The sequence below is a fragment of the Neopsephotus bourkii genome, unplaced genomic scaffold (genome assembly GCF_033783945.1).
Source record: "Neopsephotus bourkii isolate Nb327-2 ecotype Australia unplaced genomic scaffold, CSIRO-AGI_Nbou_v1 NB_234, whole genome shotgun sequence".
Lineage (NCBI taxonomy): Eukaryota > Metazoa > Chordata > Aves > Psittaciformes > Psittacidae > Neopsephotus > Neopsephotus bourkii.
In genome coordinates this window covers 5,795,565-5,813,435 of record NW_026900744.1, presented here as the reverse complement: position 1 = coordinate 5,813,435, position 17,871 = coordinate 5,795,565, and the positions used below count along the sequence as shown (strand labels likewise).

Here is a 17,871-nt window from a genome sequence, read left to right as displayed (position 1 = left end):
TGGATTGTGATCCCTCTCCTCAGCCCCTGGCACAGAGTGAAAGGTTCTGCCTGTATCCAGGTTTGTTGGGGTGAGGGGCTGGGTCCACAGTGAACACACTGGGCTTTGCATCCTACCCTGGCTTTTGCCTTTCTGTGGGGTGTAACTGTGGGGTCCGTAGGGGTTCGTGTGACACAGGCTGACCATCCCTGAGAGGGGAGGTGTCCTGTGAGTGTGTATTTACAGACGTGCGTGCGGAGGGGACTCTGCGTGTCCTGGGAGAGAGGGGAGGGAGCTGAGGAGGGGTCTTGGTGTGTCTGTAGGGGATCCCTATGTCAAGAAGGGGCTGATTGTCTATGGGGGTCACTGTATCTAGGAGAGCCACGCATCCACTGAGGGTGTATGGGGGGACTCTGTACAGTGGAGACAGCAGGGCCGTGGCTGCGTTACCCCCCACCCGCGGCTCACGGCTGGCGAAAGGATCCCAATGGGTACATAAAACCCATGTCACCGCTCCTCATTCTCGGTGCTGCGGCCGCTTTAAGAGCCCAGCGGGGCCGCCCGGGGGCGGGGCTCCGGCTGGTGACGTCAGCGCGCCCGTTGATAAAGCCGGCGGGATTCCCGCGGCGGCAGCAGAAGCAGGGGCAGTGCGGGGTGGTGGCTCCACGTGCGCGGGTCCCGGCGGTGGCGGAGCAGCCTCAGCCATGGAGCCCGCCGGCCTCTTCCCCCCTTTCCCCGCCGCCTGCCCCCCGCCACCGCCCGCTCACACCCCGGTGCCCCCGCCCCGCGCCGCCGAGACCACCCGCATCATCACCGACCCCATCTCCGGCCGCTCCTACTGCAAGGGCCGCCTGCTGGGAAAGGTACCGGGGGGGAGGGTGTGCGGGGCTGGGGGCCGCGGACCGGTGCGGGGAGGGGGCTACGCCGCTGCTCGACCCCCACCTCGGGGTCGTCCGGTGCTGATGCGGCCCCTTCGGCTGCCGCCACCGCCGCCTCCACCGGCCCCGCCTCTGCCGGTGGGCCCGCAGCAGCGCTGGAAGGGGTGAATCACCGGGGCTGGCTGCGAGCCTCGCCGGTTATCGGAGGCGCATCGGTTTCAGGGTGCCCCGCGGGGCCTTGCGTGGGCCGCGGGTGCCCCGGTTCCCAGCGGTGCCGGCCCGCGCCGCTCCGCCGCGCGCAACTTTTGTTCCCGCTGCCGGCGCTGTGTGTAGGAGGCGGGTGCCGGTTCCCAGCCCGGCCCGGGCGGCTGAGTGTGCAGATTGGAGGTGACATCACGGCAGGAAAAACCTGTCTCCATGGGGCTGCCTTTCGGTGGCCTCCGGTGCCCGGGCTTCCTGCCCCGCGCAGGACTTTCCAGATCGATCCGTCATGTGGAAAGATGTGGAGCTGGGCCATGGTGGGAGGGAAAAATGGCCCTGGAGGTTTTACAGGAACTGGGTGAAGAAAATCCCTGGTTGAGAGCATCGCAGTTCAGATCTTAGTGGGCGACACAGCAGGAGGGAGCGTGTGACGCTTGCTTGCCGGGCTGTGCTGCAAGGGAATGGAGGAGGAGGAGGAGGAGGCAGCTTGTGAGCAGGCAGGGGCGAAGAGCTGTCTCTCACCCATCCATAACCACCTCTTCCCTTGCAGGGTGGCTTTGCACGATGCTATGAAATGACAGATCTCTCTAGCAACAAAACCTATGCCGTGAAGGTCATTCCTCACAGCCGGGTGGCTAAACCCCATCAGCGGGAGAAGGTGGGTCCTGTGGGGCTGGTGAAGTGGTGGGTTGGTGGGACACAGGGTGGGCCCTGTGCTCACCTGGTACTGCTGCTCCCTTTCAGATCACCAACGAGATCGAGCTGCACCGGGACTTGCACCACAAGCACATTGTCAAGTTTTCCCACTACTTTGAGGACTCGGAGAGCATCTACATATTCCTGGAGCACTGCAGTAGGAAGGTGAGCACTGATGTGGCCTTCTTGTCAAAGGATCTCCTAAACAGAGCCATAGCTGGTTGGAGCAGCCCTTACCTGTGGTGCTTTGCTAGCACTCCCCTTCTCCCAGGCTGCCTGCTCTGTCACACCCTCTGAGCTCAGCCATAAGCTGTGTGGTTTTGCATGGCATCAGGGACGCTGTCGGCTGCCTGTCCTACTCAGGCTGCCTGCTCATGCTGGCAGCCCATAGCTCCTGGTGGGGCCCCCATAAATCCAGTGGTACTCCTGGCTCTGCTGAGCAACCTCAACTTCGTGTGGAGTTTGCTGAGGTCATGGCTGTGGAAGAAGGATTATTTGTGGATGTGCAACTTCTGGAAGAACTGGATTTGACCCTGCCTGCCCCATGCCTCGTCAGCAGGGCTGCCTGTTCTCCCTGCCTGCCATCACCAAGCTGCCTTCTCTCCCTCTGCAGTCCCTGGCCCACATCTGGAAGGCCCGCCATACACTGCTGGAGCCTGAAGTGCGCTATTACCTCAAACAGATCATCTCAGGCTTAAAATACCTTCACCTCAAGGGCATCCTGCACAGAGACCTCAAGCTTGGTGAGTGCTGTGGTTGGGGCAGGGTGCCATGTGAGGAGCGAGGTGCCCCAGAGGGAATTGCGGTGACGCATCACCCTTGAATTGCAGGTAACTTCTTCATCAATGAGAACATGGAGCTGAAAGTGGGGGACTTTGGGCTGGCTGCTTGCCAGGATACCTGTGACCAGAAGAAAAAGTAAGTTTAAGGCTTCCCTATTCCAGAGCTCTCTGAGGTTTTTTCCCCTTCCTCCTATGGCTTCCTGGGAGGGTGGAGGGATGAATGGTCCTCCCTGGCCTGGGGAATAGAAGCCTTAGGGTCCCTTCCTGGCGTGGGGGAGCGATTCCTGCCCCAGCTGCAGGCAGGGCGAGGGGGCTGGGGGCTTTGTGGCTCCTCCAGGAGGGAGCGTGCAGCCGTCGGGGAGAACAATGTGCTGACTATGGCTATTGTGCCTGCCCGGCTGCCCTGCCGGCTGCGCAGGGCCGGGACACAAAGGCTCTGTTCCTCCCCGGCTCTAGGACAAGCTCTTCCCAACGGCTCCCCAGGACCAGCTGCTCCTGGGAGCTGGAGAGGGGGGAGTCTGTATGGGGCTCCTTGTAGGTGGAAGGAGCTTTGGGCCACGAAGCAAAGTGAAATGGGGGGATGGTCTGCAAGCTAAATCCCGGGGCTTGGAGCAGAGAAGGGTGTCTGTGAGGGATGCACTGACCTGGCGCTTTGCTCCATAGGACAATATGTGGGACTCCCAACTACCTGGCCCCAGAAGTGCTGCTGAGGCAGGGCCATGGGCCAGAGTCGGATGTGTGGTCTCTGGGCTGTGTCATGTAAGTCTGTGCTGCTGGGTTGGGAAGGGTCCAAGCAGGGGAGAGCTGGGCTGTGGAGCAGCCCCAGTGAGGAAGTCCCCTTGTGCTCTGCCCTGTGGCTTTGCAGTGGTTGCCCAACAAAAGGCAAGGGGAGGGTAGAGAGTGGCTGGATCCTGCCCAGCCCTGCTCTGGAGTGGGTGCTGCCAGCCATGCTGGGATGCCTGTCAGGGGCTGTGCATGCAGGGTAGCAAAGGGCAGGTGCTCTTGTGCTGTGCTCAGCTCCGGTTCAAAGCACTGCCCTGTGAACCTGGTAAACAATGGAAAACCTCAGTGTCTGGTGGCAGCTGCTGCTCTGTTTGTTTGGGGAGCAATTGCTTAAGTGCATCCAGCCCCTTGCCTGGCTGCTGCCTGCAGGCTTCCTGCTCTGCTTTCCACCATATCAGCCACGCAGGGCTGGGAGCAACGGTGGCAGAAGGTGGCCTTTGCCCGCCGGCCCCCTCTCCCTCCCCAGTGCTCCTTGCCTGTTGCTCTAAACAGTTGCTAGGAGGAAGCATGGCCGGATGTCAGCAGGGCAGCCCAGGCTGGAAGTGGTGCTCCCAGCCAGGTGTGGCGGCCAAATGCCGATGACTTCCTTGCTTTAAGTGCTGCTGAGTCACAAAGCCTGGTGGGGATGTGACAGTGGCACGTGTATCCCCTCCCAGGTACACCCTGCTGTGTGGGAACCCTCCCTTCGAGACCTCTGATCTCAAGGAGACGTACAGGTGTATCAAGCAAGTGGAGTACACCCTCCCTGTCTTCCTCTCCCTGCCCGCCAAGCACCTCATCGCCGGCATCCTCAGACGCAACCCTCAGGACCGCCTCACCCTTGAGGAGATCTTGGACCATGAGTTCTTCAAGGTGAGTGTGTTGGGGTTCAGTCCTGACCCTTCTCCAAGTGGGGTGAGGCTTTTCGGGCTGTGTTGTGCTGTCCTTGGAGCCCACGTCTCAGTCCTTCAAAGGAAGCAGCTGATGTCCTACCCAAATGCCAGCGAGGGGAACTGAAGGATCTGGTGTGCTCCCGCTGCCTTGTCCCTATAGCATGGGTTGTTTCCTGCACTGATGCCATTCCTGGGGCCAAGGCTTAGAGGAAATGCAAGCTGGCTGTCAGGAGGGTTGTGAGTGACTGTGGTCAGCCCAGGGCAGCTGCTGTGCCTGAAGCACGTGGGCTATGGAAACCAAACCTCTGCCTTGACCTCCCTGCAGGGCTACACGCCTGAGAAACTCCCTCCCAGCAGCTGTGTGATGGCTCCAGAGCTGAATCCCCCCAACCCAGCAAAGAGTCTCTTTGCTAAAGTCACCAAGACCCTCTTTGGGAAGAAGAAACCCAAAGGTGAGTCCATGTGCTTGCCCAGGTGACCCTTCCTCCAGGGAGAAGTGGGTTCTGCCTCCTGGAGAGACCTCCTGATGGTTCTCTGTGGACCCCCTGCCTGAGGCCAGCATAAGTTGTGTTTGCCCCCCCTGCATTTCTGGCACCGGTGGCCTGGCATGGGTGTGCGCTTGGAGAGCGGATGCGGTGCTGAAACCCATGGGGGCAGTTCCTCCTGGAAGCCCTCTGTTGCATGAGAACTGGGAAGTGAAAGTGGGAGGCAGCTGCCTGATGCTGTGCTCACCACCATGGGCAGATGAGGGAGAGCTGAATGGGAGGGGTGGCCACGATGTCCCCATCCCGTGTGCTCATCACTTCCTTTCTCCTCAGCCAAAAAGGGCTCTTTGGAAGACAAGGATGACATCTCCAAGCTGGTCACTGGGCTGATGAAGACCTCGATCTGCCGGCAGATGAGCTATAAAACTGTGGAAGGGAATGAGGTGGGAACACCCCTGAGCCCATGCACACCCTCCTTTGGTGGGGGAGCAAGTGGGACAGTGATAAAGCCAAGTCTCTCCACAGGCCGCCCCTGTATCATGCCACAGTGCCAGCTCTAGCCCCGTGGAGACAGTGGTGGAGGAGACATCTCACAAGTCTGCATCCCCCTCCATCCGAGGGACGATGGCCAGCAGTTGTGAGGGTGAGCAATACCTGCCCCAGGCTTCCTGTGCTGCCCTGGCTGATAGTGGGGCTGGCTGACTCAGCCTGTCATCTTCTGCCCGCAGCCTTTGAAGACTGCATCACTACCTCTGCCATCATCGAGTCGGCTGTCCGGCTCCTGCGGACCTGCCTCTCCTCCATGCCCCCAGGTAAACCGGTTGGTCCACTCTGGGATGAGGGAGGGAGCTGAGCATCCCCTTCCCCACGGGATGAAGGCAAGGCTGCTCTTTGGGTGCTGTTAGAGGTGGGCAGGGGTTGGCTTCCTGCTCTGCTCATCCCTTCTCTTTTCGACCAGTGGGGAAAAATCCGGCTTCTCTGGCCCGCCACGAGCACTTTGTCTGGGTGAGCAAGTGGGTGGATTACTCCAACAAGTATGGCTTTGGCTACCAGCTCTCCAACCGTAGCATTGGGGTCCTCTTCAACAATGGCACGCACATGACTCTTTCCCCTAACCACAGGTAAGTGGTGGGGAAGGGGATGGTGTCTCTGGGGAAGCCCCTGATGTAGGAAGGGGCAAGGGGAGGCAGGGCCAGGGTGGCTTTGGTGCTGGGTGGCCCCGAAACTCATCACAGTCTGCTCCTTCCCAGGACTGTGCATTACAACCCAACCAGCAGCAAGCACCTTGTGTTCTCTGTGGCCGCTATCCCTGAGCAGCTGCAGGGGCAGATGAGTGTCTTGCGCTATTTTGCATCCTACATGGAGCAGCATCTCATGAAGGTGGGTGTGAGTTGTCTTCCCAGTGCCTGGGTTTGTCTGTGTGTATGCTGGTGACAGTGTTCCCATGTATGGGACCAGTGGCTTAATGAAGACTCTTCTCTCTAAGGGAGGTGACTTGCCCAGCATAGATGACCTTGGGCAGCCAGCCCTGCTCCTCCTGCAGTGGGTGAAGACTGACCAAGCCTTGCTCATGCTCTTCAGCAATGGCACCCTGCAGGTATGTGTGGGGCACAGTGGAGATGCACAGACCCCCATGGGGAGGAGGGGACTTGTGGCATCTGTCAGATCTTGTCTGCCACAGCCCCCATGCACAGTCCAGCTGTGGGTGCGCTGTGCTGCTGGTCACAGCTTGTGCAGCCTGTGAGGGACATGATGCTTCAGTCGGCCACTTGTGTCTGCCCTGATGTTGGGGCTGGCACATTCCTGCCACAGGGCATGGAGCAGGGATGCTCCTGGGCAGGTTGGGGAGGAGGAACGGGTTGAGGCAGGAAGCGTGGCTCCATCCTGGCTCCCGACATGCCGCAGGAAGCATGGGTTAAACCAAGTCCAACCTGTCTCCTAGGTGAACTTCTACAATGACCACACCAAGGTGATCATTAGCAAGCCTGACCACTCCTGCCTTGTCACCTACATCAACCGGGAGCGAAATTCCTACACCTACAAGCTGTGCAGCATCCAGGAGCTGGGCTGCTCTCCTGAGCTCCACCACCGCCTCAAATACATCCTCAAGCTCCTCCAAGAACGTGCTGAAGCCTAGCATGGGACCTTGGGGGAACCCTCACTGGACATAGAGGTCTCCTCCTCCCCTCCCATGGGATGGGAGGGATGTTGTGGTGCTGGCTGCCCGCCTGGGCACCCTGTATCCCGGTGCTCAGTTGGACTCTGGACTAAAGACACGTGGATGTGGTTACAGCAGCAGGTCTGGGTGTCCTTGCTTGCTCCCTGGCTCTGGACAATTGCTGTGTTCTCACTGGTAGCTCCTGCTCTTGTTGTGCTGGTCTTGGTGGGGGGGGACTGGGGTGGCACAGGGAGGGAGGTGGTGGGTGAGTGCCCCGTGGCCAAGTTCGGGGTTGGCTGTGCCTTGTCTGGACCCTGGTGCTCCAGCCTGCCCTGGCTGGTGCACCAGTTCACTGACCCTCTCCATGGATGGGAGAGGACTGGCACAGCCTTGGCTTCAAGGCTGTTGGCTGCTGTGGGGTAGGAAAAACCCCTTCCCTAGGGGTGGACAGGGGTGAAGGTTGCTGCCTGCCCTGCCAGGGGCTGTGTGGGCTCATGTGTGCCGCTCCACAACTCCTACACTAAGGAAAGTGGGCCCAACGTGCCCTGTCTGCTTCTAAATTGTGAATTGTCTGGTACAACCTGATGTTTTGATAAGGGGGGGGTGGAATTCAAGGGCTTGCCTGGAGGAGCCCTCATCTTGCTGGGACCCAGGGAAGTTTCTTGTTTCGAGGCAGTCTCTGCCACGTGGGACTATTTATGTACCTTATTTATATGGAATTATTTATTTTCCTGTTGGACTGTACATGTGCAGCTCCCCTGTCTTTGACTCACCTCAATAAAAATCTATTTGTGTTTGACTTGCTTGGAGCTTGGGCACCAAAGGGCTTAATTTTCGTCCTTGTTCTAAAGCTGTTTGTCTGCCACGCAGGCCCCCTCTTGCTGCTGCTGGGGACAAGGTCAGGGACACAGGATGGAGGGGAGGAGCCTGTCTGGTACCTCCACTGTTCCTGTGAATGGTGGGAAGGGCAGAATTAGCTGTTGTTGGTGCCTATGGAGCTCTGGGATTGCCTCAGTGTCTCCTTGCTGCTGCCAAAGCCTCATCCCCAACTGCCACTGCACTTGGACCAAACCCACCTGCTCTCATGCTGTCGCTGAGATGCAGGAGTTGAGGCCCAGGGGTTGGTGGGTTGCCTGGGTCCCTGCCCTGTGACAGCTGATGTGATGGGGTTTGAGCTGGGACTGGAGCCAGGAAAAAGGAGGAGTTTAATGTGCTCTGTGAACTTGTTTCGAAGGTAATCTGTCACCTTCTTTCCCATCACTGTGTAATGGATCTGCCTGGGAGTGGCTTATGCTGTGGGAAGCAGCCTGGGCTGCTCCTGTAGCAATGCCTTGGGCAGGCACCGGTCCCAGGGTAATGCAGCCTTTTGGGTTGCCTGTGCTGCAGCTTGCATCTTGTGAACTCTGCTAGTGAAAGCTATGGTGTGGCTGTGAGCCCAGGCCGGGGACTGTAGTGAGCATCAGGGCACTGAGGTGCACCCATCCCTTGATCCTTGCAGACACCATGATGACAGACTGCAGGTACGAGCCAGAGCTGATGCAAACCTCTTTATTTCAGCAGCGCTACAGCGCTGAGTGGAGGGAGAGGCAGGTCCTACTCGAAGTAGACCCCATGCACTGTGGCCACAGCGAAGAGGGAAGCATTGGAGAAGGTGGCGGAGGCAAAGCTGTCACTCTCGGGGTCCCACAGTGCCTGGCTGGCCACCAGCAGGCTCTGCTGTGCCTGCTGTCCCAACAGCACGTGGCAGACCAGCTTGTACCGGGGTGGTACCACCTCCTTTGCTCTGCTCTGCAGCATCTCAACCAGGTTCTGGGCTAGCAGCGCACTGCCCTGCGGTGTGTAGACCACGGTCTCAAGGGCACCCATCAAAGCCCCCTCCAGCACCCGCTGCACCCGCCCTGCATTGAACTTGCAGCCTTCATCTGGTCCTATCCTGTAAGTGTTCTCCAGGCGGGTCTTGAGGATGGGCTGGAACAGGGGCAACCCGGAGAAGCTCACACGGCTGTGGAGCATCCAGGGGCCGATGGAGGGGCGCCTGCCCCCCGGGGCTGCCCCCAGCGAGCTGCGGCGGCTGGCCAGGGCTGCTGGCAGGGTGCTGAGGATGGAGCTGCGGCGGGAGAGCAGCGCCGGCGCTTTGCCTTCCTCTGTGCCCCGTGCGTGGGGCTGGGACCCGCGGCGGGTGGTTCGGAGCGGGTGGGCTTCGGTGTTGTCTGCAGCCATCGCCTTGGCTGGCACGGACACCTCTGCGAAGGGCTGCTCAGCCATCTGGGTGGCCTGGAAAGGAGAGTGTCAGGAGGAGGTAAGGTTGTCCCACAGGTTCTTCATCCCATCTCTGCTTTGCTTATCTCTGACCCCTGCAATCCCATGGCAAGGGGCTGGGGGGACCATGGCAGCTGGCTTCCCTTCTCCAGCACCACCCTCCCCAGCAGCCACCACTGACCCACTGCATCCCTGGTCCACCCAGCCCTCAGCTCTCCCATCTCCAGCCTTTCCGATGGCACAGGGGAGCAGCTCCTTCTGCTCCAGCCTCCCTGTCCCCACGCTTACCAGTAGCCCTGCTCCTGCCCTGCAGGGGTAAACCCAGGGGACTTGCTTCCAGCCAATGTTGTGCTTCTGGCTGCCCAGGGCCAACCTTGGCAGGGACAAACCTGTTGTGTTCCTACAGTGTGTTGCTATGTGATACTGCAGCTCTCCAGGGCTGCTCTGGGGCATGGCTCCTGTAACTCCTTGTTTCCTGGTCTCTGGACAGCTGCAGTCACTCCAGGCATTCCAAAGTTGGCTGCCCCCTGCCAGCCCCCCAAAACGTTTCCCTGTGTTAAATGTGTGAAGGAAGAGCAAGGAAGGGTAGAGATTAGCCACTGTGATTGATGCTTTGCACCCCAGCTATGGGCTGCACTGGGGCTGGCACCTCTTCACAGCTTCATCTTTTCATCATTTAGGTCCTTTTCTCCCTGTATCAAGGGAGTCTATAGGCAGATGGGCACCCATTGAGCACAGCCCTGGCCCGAGGGCAAGTTTGCTGGGGATTCCTAGCCCTGCGGTGGTTTCTCTCCACTGTCGGAGCCCAGCCCAGCTGGTACACCACCGCCACCCCATCAATGTGCCTTTGTTTGGCCCGGCTGCCAAGCTGCTTGAGGAAAGACGAGATGGCTTTTGTGTTTCTATCTCCCATCAGAGGTATTTATAGCCTGCCGCTGACTAGCGCTGCCAAGAGCTGGCAGCTGGACCCTGCTTCCTCGGGCTGCTGCTGTGGGCCCTGTGCTTCCTTCTGCATTCCACTACCACTGATAGTCAAAGATGGGTCCCTCTGCAGGCACCCTCATCGTGTCCGTTGGGTCCAGCCAGGCTTGAGAGACAGGGGACTGGGCATCCCCTTGTGCAGTGCTTCAGTGAGGCTGGTTACGCTTTTCTCTGCCTGTGCTCTCGTGTCCTAAGCAGACAGGAGAGCTGCAGGGCTTTGACCTGAAGCATCAGCAGGAAAGATTACTTTTGCTGTTCAGGGACCCGATCTCCCAGTGCAGGGCACTCAGCCATGCCCAGCAGCTTTCCATGGGGGCAGTGCATATAAAGGTGGCGGTGATCTTTGTGCATTGATCCTTCACATGTTTTGCCTTTCCCTCCACCCCCATCTGCCCCATCCATGCGCTTCTCCGCAGCAGACAGGTCCCGGTGCTGGTGCCCTGCTGTGAGCCACATCAGGGGGATGCCGCATGGACCGAGCCATCCAATCCCGCCGGGCAGACACCCGGATGGCGCTGCCTCGCCAGCAAGAAACGGGCTTCACCACTCGCCACCCCTTTCTCCCTGCCGCTGCTTCCCCAGCAGCCCTCCTGCTCCATGCCGGGTTTCCCTAGCAATGGGACATGGCGCGTAGCGGCCTCCTCCCTGCGGGCTCCCCGGGCCGGCCTCCCTCCCGCCTGCCTCCCTTCCTCCGCCCTCCTCCCCATGGCTGGTCCCTGCTCGGCGCGGTTGCTGCAGGGCGAAGCGGCCGCCTTCACCGCTGCGCTCCGCACCCTGGTCAACAACCCCCAGTTCAGGTGAGGGCTTGCGGGGTTCACACCCCCACACCCCCCCCCCAGCAGTGCCGAAGCCCCCGGTGCTTGCTCTGTGCTGCTTCCCCATGGACCTGAGCCTTGCGGTGGTGGGGAGGGGGGGTGTTAGGACCTCCCTTCAGCACTCGGAGCCCGCACGGCTTTTGCAGGAGCCCAGAGCTGCTGGGTACGTTCCGCCCTGGGGCAGCCACCACCGCTCCGGAGAAGGGAAGGACCCCCAGTGTGCCCGGGTCCTCTCTGTCCCAGGGAGTGATGCCAGCAGTAAGTGTGCTGCAGCCACCCTGCTCCCCAGCGGCAGCCAGCTACCCGTGCTTGGCTCCTTCAGTGCTTTCCTTTGGTATCTCCATCCTTCCGGCAGCACTGAAGGCAGGTGGCAGCGCTTGGCATCCGTGCTACCTCCTCCCGCAGCATCAGTGGAGATGGAGAGCTGCTGCCCCCGCTACCCGGCACCTACCCGGCACGTCCTGCCTGGCAGTAGGCTGGCCCTGTGGTCCTGTGCTGAGGCCTGGCACAAATGTCAGTGCTATCTGAGCAAACCCTCGCCCCTGCTGAAGATTTTGGCCACCCAGAAGAGAAATTCCAGTGAAAACTCCCCAGCCACAGCACCAGGCAGTGGGGAAGTGATTGCCAGTGCCTGGTCATCCCCAGCCCACTGCTTGCATCCCACACTTTTCACCCTGCAGCCTTCATTCTACATCCTGCAACCTGAAATCTGCACTCTGCATCTGTCACCTTTATCCTACATCCTTCCTCCTGTAGCCTGCGTCCCACAGCCTTCATTCTTCTTTCTGCATTTTGCAGCCTTCGTCCTCTGCCCATCCTGCTGCCTGAACCTCCATCCTGCATCCCAGACCTTGCATCCCGTAACTGCAGCCTGCATCCCACATCTCACAGGCTGCTTCCGCTGCTTGTGGACCACAGCCATGGAACAGTTAATTTCAGTCCCCCTTACATGGAGGGCTAAGCTCATACTGCCCAGTATGCCCGTCCCAATAGACATGTGGGATGACCCAGGTGCCTTTCCCTCTGGTGGGCACATCCATCTCCTTGTGGGACACCATGAGGCTATGGGTGTGTGCGTGGCAACTAGCGTTTGGGTGGCATATCTTCTGTTGCCCTGCTGGGATGGAGGAATAGAGGAGGAGAGGATGGATGGGCCATGGCTGCATGGTGCATATAGGCTAGAGAGTCCCTTTTCCTCTCATCTTGCCTCCCTTTCCTGGGAAGGGGAACGAACACTCCCATGGTGCTGGGAGGCTATGTGGGACAAGGGCAGCGGGGCAGACCTCGTGCCTCAGAGTGCAGCACAAGCCCAGTGCCAGCCCTGCTGGCAGCAATGCCAGAGGCTGCACATCCATGAGCCCATGACTCAGTTCCCGTGAGTCAAGGAGGCTGAGCCCAGTGACAGCCCTGCTTTCTCCTGCTCTGCCGTGCCAAAAGAGAAAGCCACTTTCTCCAGCTGTTCCTGGCCTTCCTCCGCCCTCCTCTGTGCCAGCACTCACGTCTGTCTGTGCTCGGTACCTGTGCTTTCCAGAGGACCCGTCCTGCCCACCCCACCTTTCAGATGGCCATAAGGAGCCACAAGCAAGGACCCTCTTGTGCCTCTGCTAGGAAACGCTCACCCACCCAGTCCCTGCCCATGTGCCCTGTCCCAGCTCCAGAGCATCCTGTGAGCCAGCTCCTAGGTACCCCATCCCTCACGGTCCCCTCTCTGTGCAGTGATGTGACATTCGTGGTGGGCCGGGAGCAGCAGAAGGTGTTTGCTCACCGCTGCGTGCTGGCGTGCCGCTGCCAGGCTTTCCGGGGGATGCTCAGCCAGGGGCCGGCGGGCAGCGAGGACTCCCCCAGCAGCATCCCACCCCAGGGACCCTTCATCCTGGGCAATGTGCAGCCCGAGGTGTTCCTGGCCGTCATCGAGTTCCTCTACACCAACAGCGTCACCCTCAACAGCCACATCGTGAGTGGGGATGGGGCTGGCAGGGACCATGGGGCTGAGAGGGACAAGGGGGGATGCAGAGGTGGGGGGTGCTTTGAAAGTGGAGTGGATGCTCTGTATGACACTTTATGGCTGGTTAACATTGCAATGAGTGTGTGGGGCTCAGCCTAGCACAGAGGGGTGTCCAGAGCATCTTGTCCCACATGTGTCTGCCCCAGCCTTGGGATGCTGTGCACATCCTGGATGATGGGAATGGGGACACCAGAGCAGGGCACATTCAAATGCCCCTATGGGGCAGCCCTCCCTGTCCCATACCCCACCTGAGAGCTCCCGCAGAGGCAGGAGGACATGTGCTCTTGTCCACTGGGGTGCCATGCCTGTTCCTGCACCCGATGCTCACAAAGTCTCTTTTGCCTGCAGGCACTGGAGGTGCTGACTTCATCAGTGGAATATGGTCTGCAGGACCTATGCAAGGTACAGCACTGCTCACTCTGGGGTGGTGGTCCCCGAGTGCCCCCATGCTGAGGAGCACCCCAAGATGGTCCCTGCGTGGCTGGTGGCTGCAGGTGGTTCTGAGGATGGATCACCATGGTCCAATGCAGGCTCAGCCCCTGCTTCTCCATCCCTGAGGGTCTCTTCAGTGGGATCCCCCTTGAGGGGATGCTGCACCAACCAGGAGTCCTGCAGGGGGCTGGGAATCCCTGGGAAGCTTATGGAGACTCGTATCTTGCAGGAAAGCCCCGATGCTATCACCCTTTGGTTGTGTGGCTGCATAATGCCATAGGGAAAGCCCTGCTGTGGTGCTGCTAGGGGGGTGCTGCTCAGGAGCAAAGGTTCTGGGAAGGCAGCAGGGAGCAGACAGGAGGGGTGGGAGGCGGATGAGGAGGGAAGGAGCTGGAGCACTTGGCGTTGGGGCGGGCGGCGGGGCCACGTCATCGGGATGGTTCCTGGATGAGGGCTGTGCTGATCGCGTGACCCGCCACCTCACAGCCAGGCTTCCCCTCGCTTCCCACCGTGCCGAGGAGCTGAGCCACCGTGGGCTGCTGCGTGCTGGGGTCCTGCCCCGTCACCCCATGGGGACAGGCACAGGGCTGTCAGACAGCTGGTTGAAGGGACATACGGGGTGTTGCGGGAAAGGGGGATGCGGTGCCCCAGACACATGAATCCCGGAGGGATATCCTGCAGTGAGCCATAGGGGAGGGGGGAAGGAAAGGGGATGAACAAGGGAAACCCCTGACTGTGTCCGCAGCTGCAGGGTGACCTCATGTCCCTGCTGCCAATGACTCAGGGCCCTTCTGCTCCAGCTGAGGGTTCCTCCCTCCGTGTCACATCCCCTTTGGTTTCCTAGGGGCTCTGTCCCCTTAGGGTTGGTGGTAAGACAGACAGATAGCTGTCCCAGTGCCGTGTTCTGCTCAGTGGGATTTTCCCTGAAGATGCACACAGCAGATGCTATTTAGAAAGGACAGGATCTTGAATGTGATGGTTGCTTTTTTTAATGTGTGAACGATTGCACATCTTTTTTTTCTATTTTGGGTGCTTATTATAAATATAACTTTGCATTCGTTAGTTTCTTTATAATATCTTACCCAGAACAGTGAGGTGAAGGGAAACTGAAATAGAGGCAGAGAGAGCAGAGCTGAGCAATGCTGAGGTCACCCAGCCAGCACCAGGGCTGTCCCCTATGGCAGGACACAGATGGCGACAGTGGCCAGGGTTAGGTGGCCTGCCTGGGGCTATGAGGCTGGCTGGGGTTTGGTGGCATCAAGCTCAGCCTATGGCTGAACCAGTGCCCAGGCTGGCTGCCCACAGGCTGTGCTGTGAGTCCTCATCCCACAGCCCATCACTGCCTGGGGGGCTGGAGGTGCCATCTCCCCATGTCCCCTGTCCCATGTACTGGGAGCTATGGGGATGCTGAGAGTCGAGGAGAGGGGTGGCAGGGCTGGGCCTCCGCTCTTTCTATTCCCTCCCCATTTGCCTTCCAGCTCTGCATCAAGTTCATCAAGGACACGCTGAGCGTGGAGCAGGTCTGCGAGGCTCTGCAGGTGAGTGCGACACCAGTGGGGTCACAGAGGGTTGAGAACAACCCGTCCTGTTTGGGGACAGGAACTGGCCTGACCTTCCTGCTCTTGGCTGGATGGTGGGGCAGGATTTCCTACCCTGGCACATCGTACCAGGGCTGCAAGGGACACCAGGGCCACCACAGCCTGGCAAGGAGATGTCCCCATGCTGCCCTGAACAGAGCTGGCCAGAGCTCCCCAGTGCCATGGCCTTGCCATCATCTGTATGAAACTGGGATGCGCTGGGTTTCTGCGAGTCCTCATGGTTTTGAGGCCAGCCCCAAAACCCTGCTGAGATTTAGGGCATCTAAAAATAGCCTTTTAGAGGGGTCCCAATGGCCCTGCCATGCTGCTTGGTGAGACCAAAGCTGCTTCCCAGGGTAAGGGGATTTGTTCCACCACCCACAGGACAAAGTGATGCTCTTGTGGTGAGATGCTGGCCCCAGAGCACAGAAGCTCCTGCCAGATGTGGTGCCAGACCACCCTGGCATAAACAGAGCCAAAACTGACCCGGAGGAAACAAACAGAAAACCCCAAAACCCCAGAACAAAACAAACCTGAAGAAAACATCTTCCCTTCCTTACCAGCTTGCGTCAGCCCCAATCCCATGCCACAGTGGAGCAGGAGGCGATGCTCACCCTGCCTGTGCTGGTCCCATGTACCCTGCATGCAGGGGCTGCCATTGCAGGGGGACAGGGACTTCTCCTCCTGGTGCCAGCCCTGGGACCAGCATTGCTGGGTAGGGCTGGGAGCATATAAAGGCACCCCAAGTTCCTGCTGCAGAGGGATGATGGTATCTGTGGGGCAGGCTGGGGCTGATACCAGGGCATGGGGCATATGTGGGGGGTCTAAGCTGATCCTGTGCCCACACAAGGAGCGCTGGGGACATGTGGCCCCATGTCCTTGCAGTGTGACCTCGTGATAGCAATGCTGGGGCTCCTTGCCCACTAGGGCTGGGTGATGTTCCTGAGTGGAAAGTCAGGTGCTTCCTGCTGCCAGGTGATGGGGCCACCAAACTCTTTGCTGTGGGGCAAGCCAGGAAAGCAGGGACCTTGGTGCCCTTTCCCCCCACATCTGCACTGTGGCATCCCCACACATGGATGCTCAGCTCGCCCTGGTCCCTAAGAGGGCTCATGTCTCAGCAGGGCTTTGGTGGGAGGTCCCTCCTGCCCCAGACCCCATTGCAAGTGTCTGTGTTGTCCCACAGGCTGCAGTGACCTATGGACAGACAGACCTCCAGCAGCACTGCCTGGCCTTCATCGAGGGCTGCACTGCGGTACGGCTGCAAGCATGGGGGAGCATGACATGGGGTACCCCAGGGCATGGGGAGCACTGGGGGGCATGGGGAACACTGGGGAACACAGCATGGAGCAAGTCCAGAGGAGGCCACAAGGATGATCAGGGGACTGGAGCACCTCCCATATGAAGATAGGCTGAGAAAGTTGGGGCTGTTCAGCCTGGAGAAGAGAAGGCTGCGTGGAGACCTCATAGCAGCCTTCCAGTATCTGAAGGGGGCCTATAGGGATGCTGGGGAGGGACTCTTCATTAGGGACTGTAGTGGTAGGACAAGGGGTAACGGGTTAAAACTTAAAGAGGGGAAGTTTAGATTGGATATAAGGAGGAAATTCTTTCCTGTTAGGGTGGTGAGGCACTGGAATGGGTTGCCCAGGGAGGCTGGGAATGCTCCATCCCTGGCAGTGTTCAAGGCCAGGTTGGACAGAGCCTTGGGTGATATAGTTCAGTGCGAGGTATCCCTGCCCATGGCAGGAGGTTGGAACTGGATGATCTTCAGGTCCTTCCCAACCCAAACCATTCTGTGATTCCATAAGGCAGGAGTGCAGGGACCCTAAAAATGGGTTGACTGGAGGTTGGGCAGGAGAGGAAAGGGAGCAAATGGTGTTCAGGGAGATGCTGGGTGCCAGGAAAAGGGTGGATGGAGGGTGCTGGATGCCAGGGGATGGGTGTCTGGTTGGGGAAGTGCTGGGACGCCAGGCAGGGATGCACCAGGATGGGCCTGATGGCTCAGGGAGAGGGATGTGTGTGGGATCCCTGTACCAGCGCCCCAGCGCTGTGCTGTGCTGTGCTGGCAGGCAGTGCTGCGGACACAGGGCTTCCAGGAGCTCTCTGATGCGGTGCTGGCGCGGGTGCTGCGCAGTGACCGCCTGGCCGTGGACGAGCTGGACCTGGTGCAGGCTGTGCGGGAGTGGGCACACGTCAGCTCGGTGAGTGCAGTGCGTGGGCACGGTGGGGTGCTCATGGAGGGGGTCCCGCATCAGGCAGAGCCACCCAGGACATCACCAACCCCATCCTGTACATTCTGCTGTTCAGGCTGTCCTGGAGCGCCCGGTGTCTGAGGTGGCTGCGCTGCCTGTGCAGGAGCTGCGCCTGCCCCTGCTGGCCCCCACTGAGCTGGCAACGCTGGAGAGCCAAAACCAGCGGGATCTGCTCATCCCGGTGAGCCTCTGCCTCCTCCCATGGTGTCCTGGCTCACCTCAGCAGCTGGAGGATGCTGTAGGGTTGGGTTTGAGGGGGGACCACCCACGCTGTGGCCGTGCTGATGCCACCATCCCTGTCCCCATCCCCGTAGGCAGAGAGCATCGCGGCAGCCTGGCGGTCCCATGCGCTGAAGAAGGGCAGTGGGGTGCCCTCGCACCTCTGCCGGCCCCGGCGCGGCACACGGCCCCGCGACCACCACCGTCACCTGGACCCACACGCCAAGTAGGGGTTCGGGCAGCAGCAGTACCCCCCTGTGCAGTGGGGCAGGGTGCAGGGCTGGGCACTGCCAGAGGTGCCACCGTGGCCAAGAGCATCCATAAAGCTCTTTGTCCCATGCCACAGCTTCAGGGTCAGGGCAGGATTCCTGGCTCACCCCAAGAAGTGGTGCAGGGAATGGGGGCTTGGAGCTGGGGTATGCGGTGGGTGTGAGGATCCCCATACACCCCAGTGACGCAGGGGTGGGGGGCTGAAGGAATGGGTCCTTTGTGGGATGCGG

At 59.9% G+C, this 17,871-nt stretch overlaps 3 protein-coding genes across 4 annotated transcripts; 2 read left to right on the top strand and 1 right to left on the bottom strand.

The window, feature by feature from the left end:
• The first annotated feature begins 649 nt into the window (after positions 1-649).
• Positions 650-7,629, top strand: PLK3 (polo like kinase 3). Its single transcript, XM_061344989.1, has 15 exons — positions 650-842; positions 1,609-1,716; positions 1,803-1,919; positions 2,368-2,497; positions 2,585-2,672; positions 3,200-3,295; positions 3,976-4,171; positions 4,517-4,643; positions 5,010-5,119; positions 5,202-5,319; positions 5,405-5,488; positions 5,635-5,797; positions 5,927-6,056; positions 6,163-6,273; positions 6,619-7,629. The coding sequence occupies exons 1-15, from the start codon at positions 684-686 to the stop codon at positions 6,811-6,813; spliced, it is 1,932 nt and encodes a 643-aa protein (XP_061200973.1). The 5' UTR covers positions 650-683; the 3' UTR covers positions 6,814-7,629.
• A 775-nt stretch (positions 7,630-8,404) lies between these two features.
• DYNLT4 (dynein light chain Tctex-type 4) lies at positions 8,405-9,551 on the bottom strand. Of its 2 annotated transcripts, none has more exons than XM_061344983.1 (2): positions 9,382-9,551; positions 8,405-9,108 (listed from the first exon to the last, which is right to left on the bottom strand). In XM_061344983.1, exons 1-2 carry the CDS (start codon positions 9,544-9,546, stop codon positions 8,428-8,430), a joined length of 846 nt encoding a protein of 281 aa, XP_061200967.1. In that variant the 5' UTR covers positions 9,547-9,551; the 3' UTR covers positions 8,405-8,427. The 2 variants fall into 2 exon arrangements, with proteins under 2 accessions (XP_061200967.1, XP_061200968.1); XM_061344984.1 differs by having other exon boundaries at positions 8,405-9,188; positions 9,382-9,485.
• Positions 9,552-10,764: 1,213 nt separating this feature from the next.
• Positions 10,765-17,741, top strand: BTBD19 (BTB domain containing 19). The gene is made up of 8 exons (XM_061344982.1): positions 10,765-10,871; positions 12,606-12,843; positions 13,243-13,296; positions 14,805-14,864; positions 16,087-16,155; positions 16,970-17,101; positions 17,208-17,333; positions 17,467-17,741. The coding sequence occupies exons 1-8, from the start codon at positions 10,780-10,782 to the stop codon at positions 17,599-17,601; spliced, it is 906 nt and encodes a 301-aa protein (XP_061200966.1). The 5' UTR covers positions 10,765-10,779; the 3' UTR covers positions 17,602-17,741.
• The last annotated feature ends 130 nt before the right edge of the window (positions 17,742-17,871 follow it).

Coding starts and splice junctions, on each gene's coding strand:
- PLK3 (XM_061344989.1), top strand. CDS start 684: ATGGAGCCCGCCGGCCTCTTCCCCCCTTTCCCCGCCGCCTGCCCCCCG. Junction 5,120..5,201: donor AAACTGTGGAAGGGAATGAG/GTGGGAACACCC, acceptor GTCTCTCCACAG/GCCGCCCCTGTATCATGCCA. Junction 5,320..5,404: donor GATGGCCAGCAGTTGTGAGG/GTGAGCAATACC, acceptor TTCTGCCCGCAG/CCTTTGAAGACTGCATCACT.
- BTBD19 (XM_061344982.1), top strand. CDS start 10,780: ATGGCTGGTCCCTGCTCGGCGCGGTTGCTGCAGGGCGAAGCGGCCGCC. Junction 13,297..14,804: donor GTCTGCAGGACCTATGCAAG/GTACAGCACTGC, acceptor TTTGCCTTCCAG/CTCTGCATCAAGTTCATCAA. Junction 16,156..16,969: donor TCATCGAGGGCTGCACTGCG/GTACGGCTGCAA, acceptor CTGTGCTGGCAG/GCAGTGCTGCGGACACAGGG.
- DYNLT4 (XM_061344983.1), bottom strand. CDS start 9,546: ATGCCCCAGAGCAGCCCTGGAGAGCTGCAGTATCACATAGCAACACAC. Junction 9,109..9,381: donor GGGCAGGAGCAGGGCTACTG/GTAAGCGTGGGG, acceptor TCTCCTTTCCAG/GCCACCCAGATGGCTGAGCA.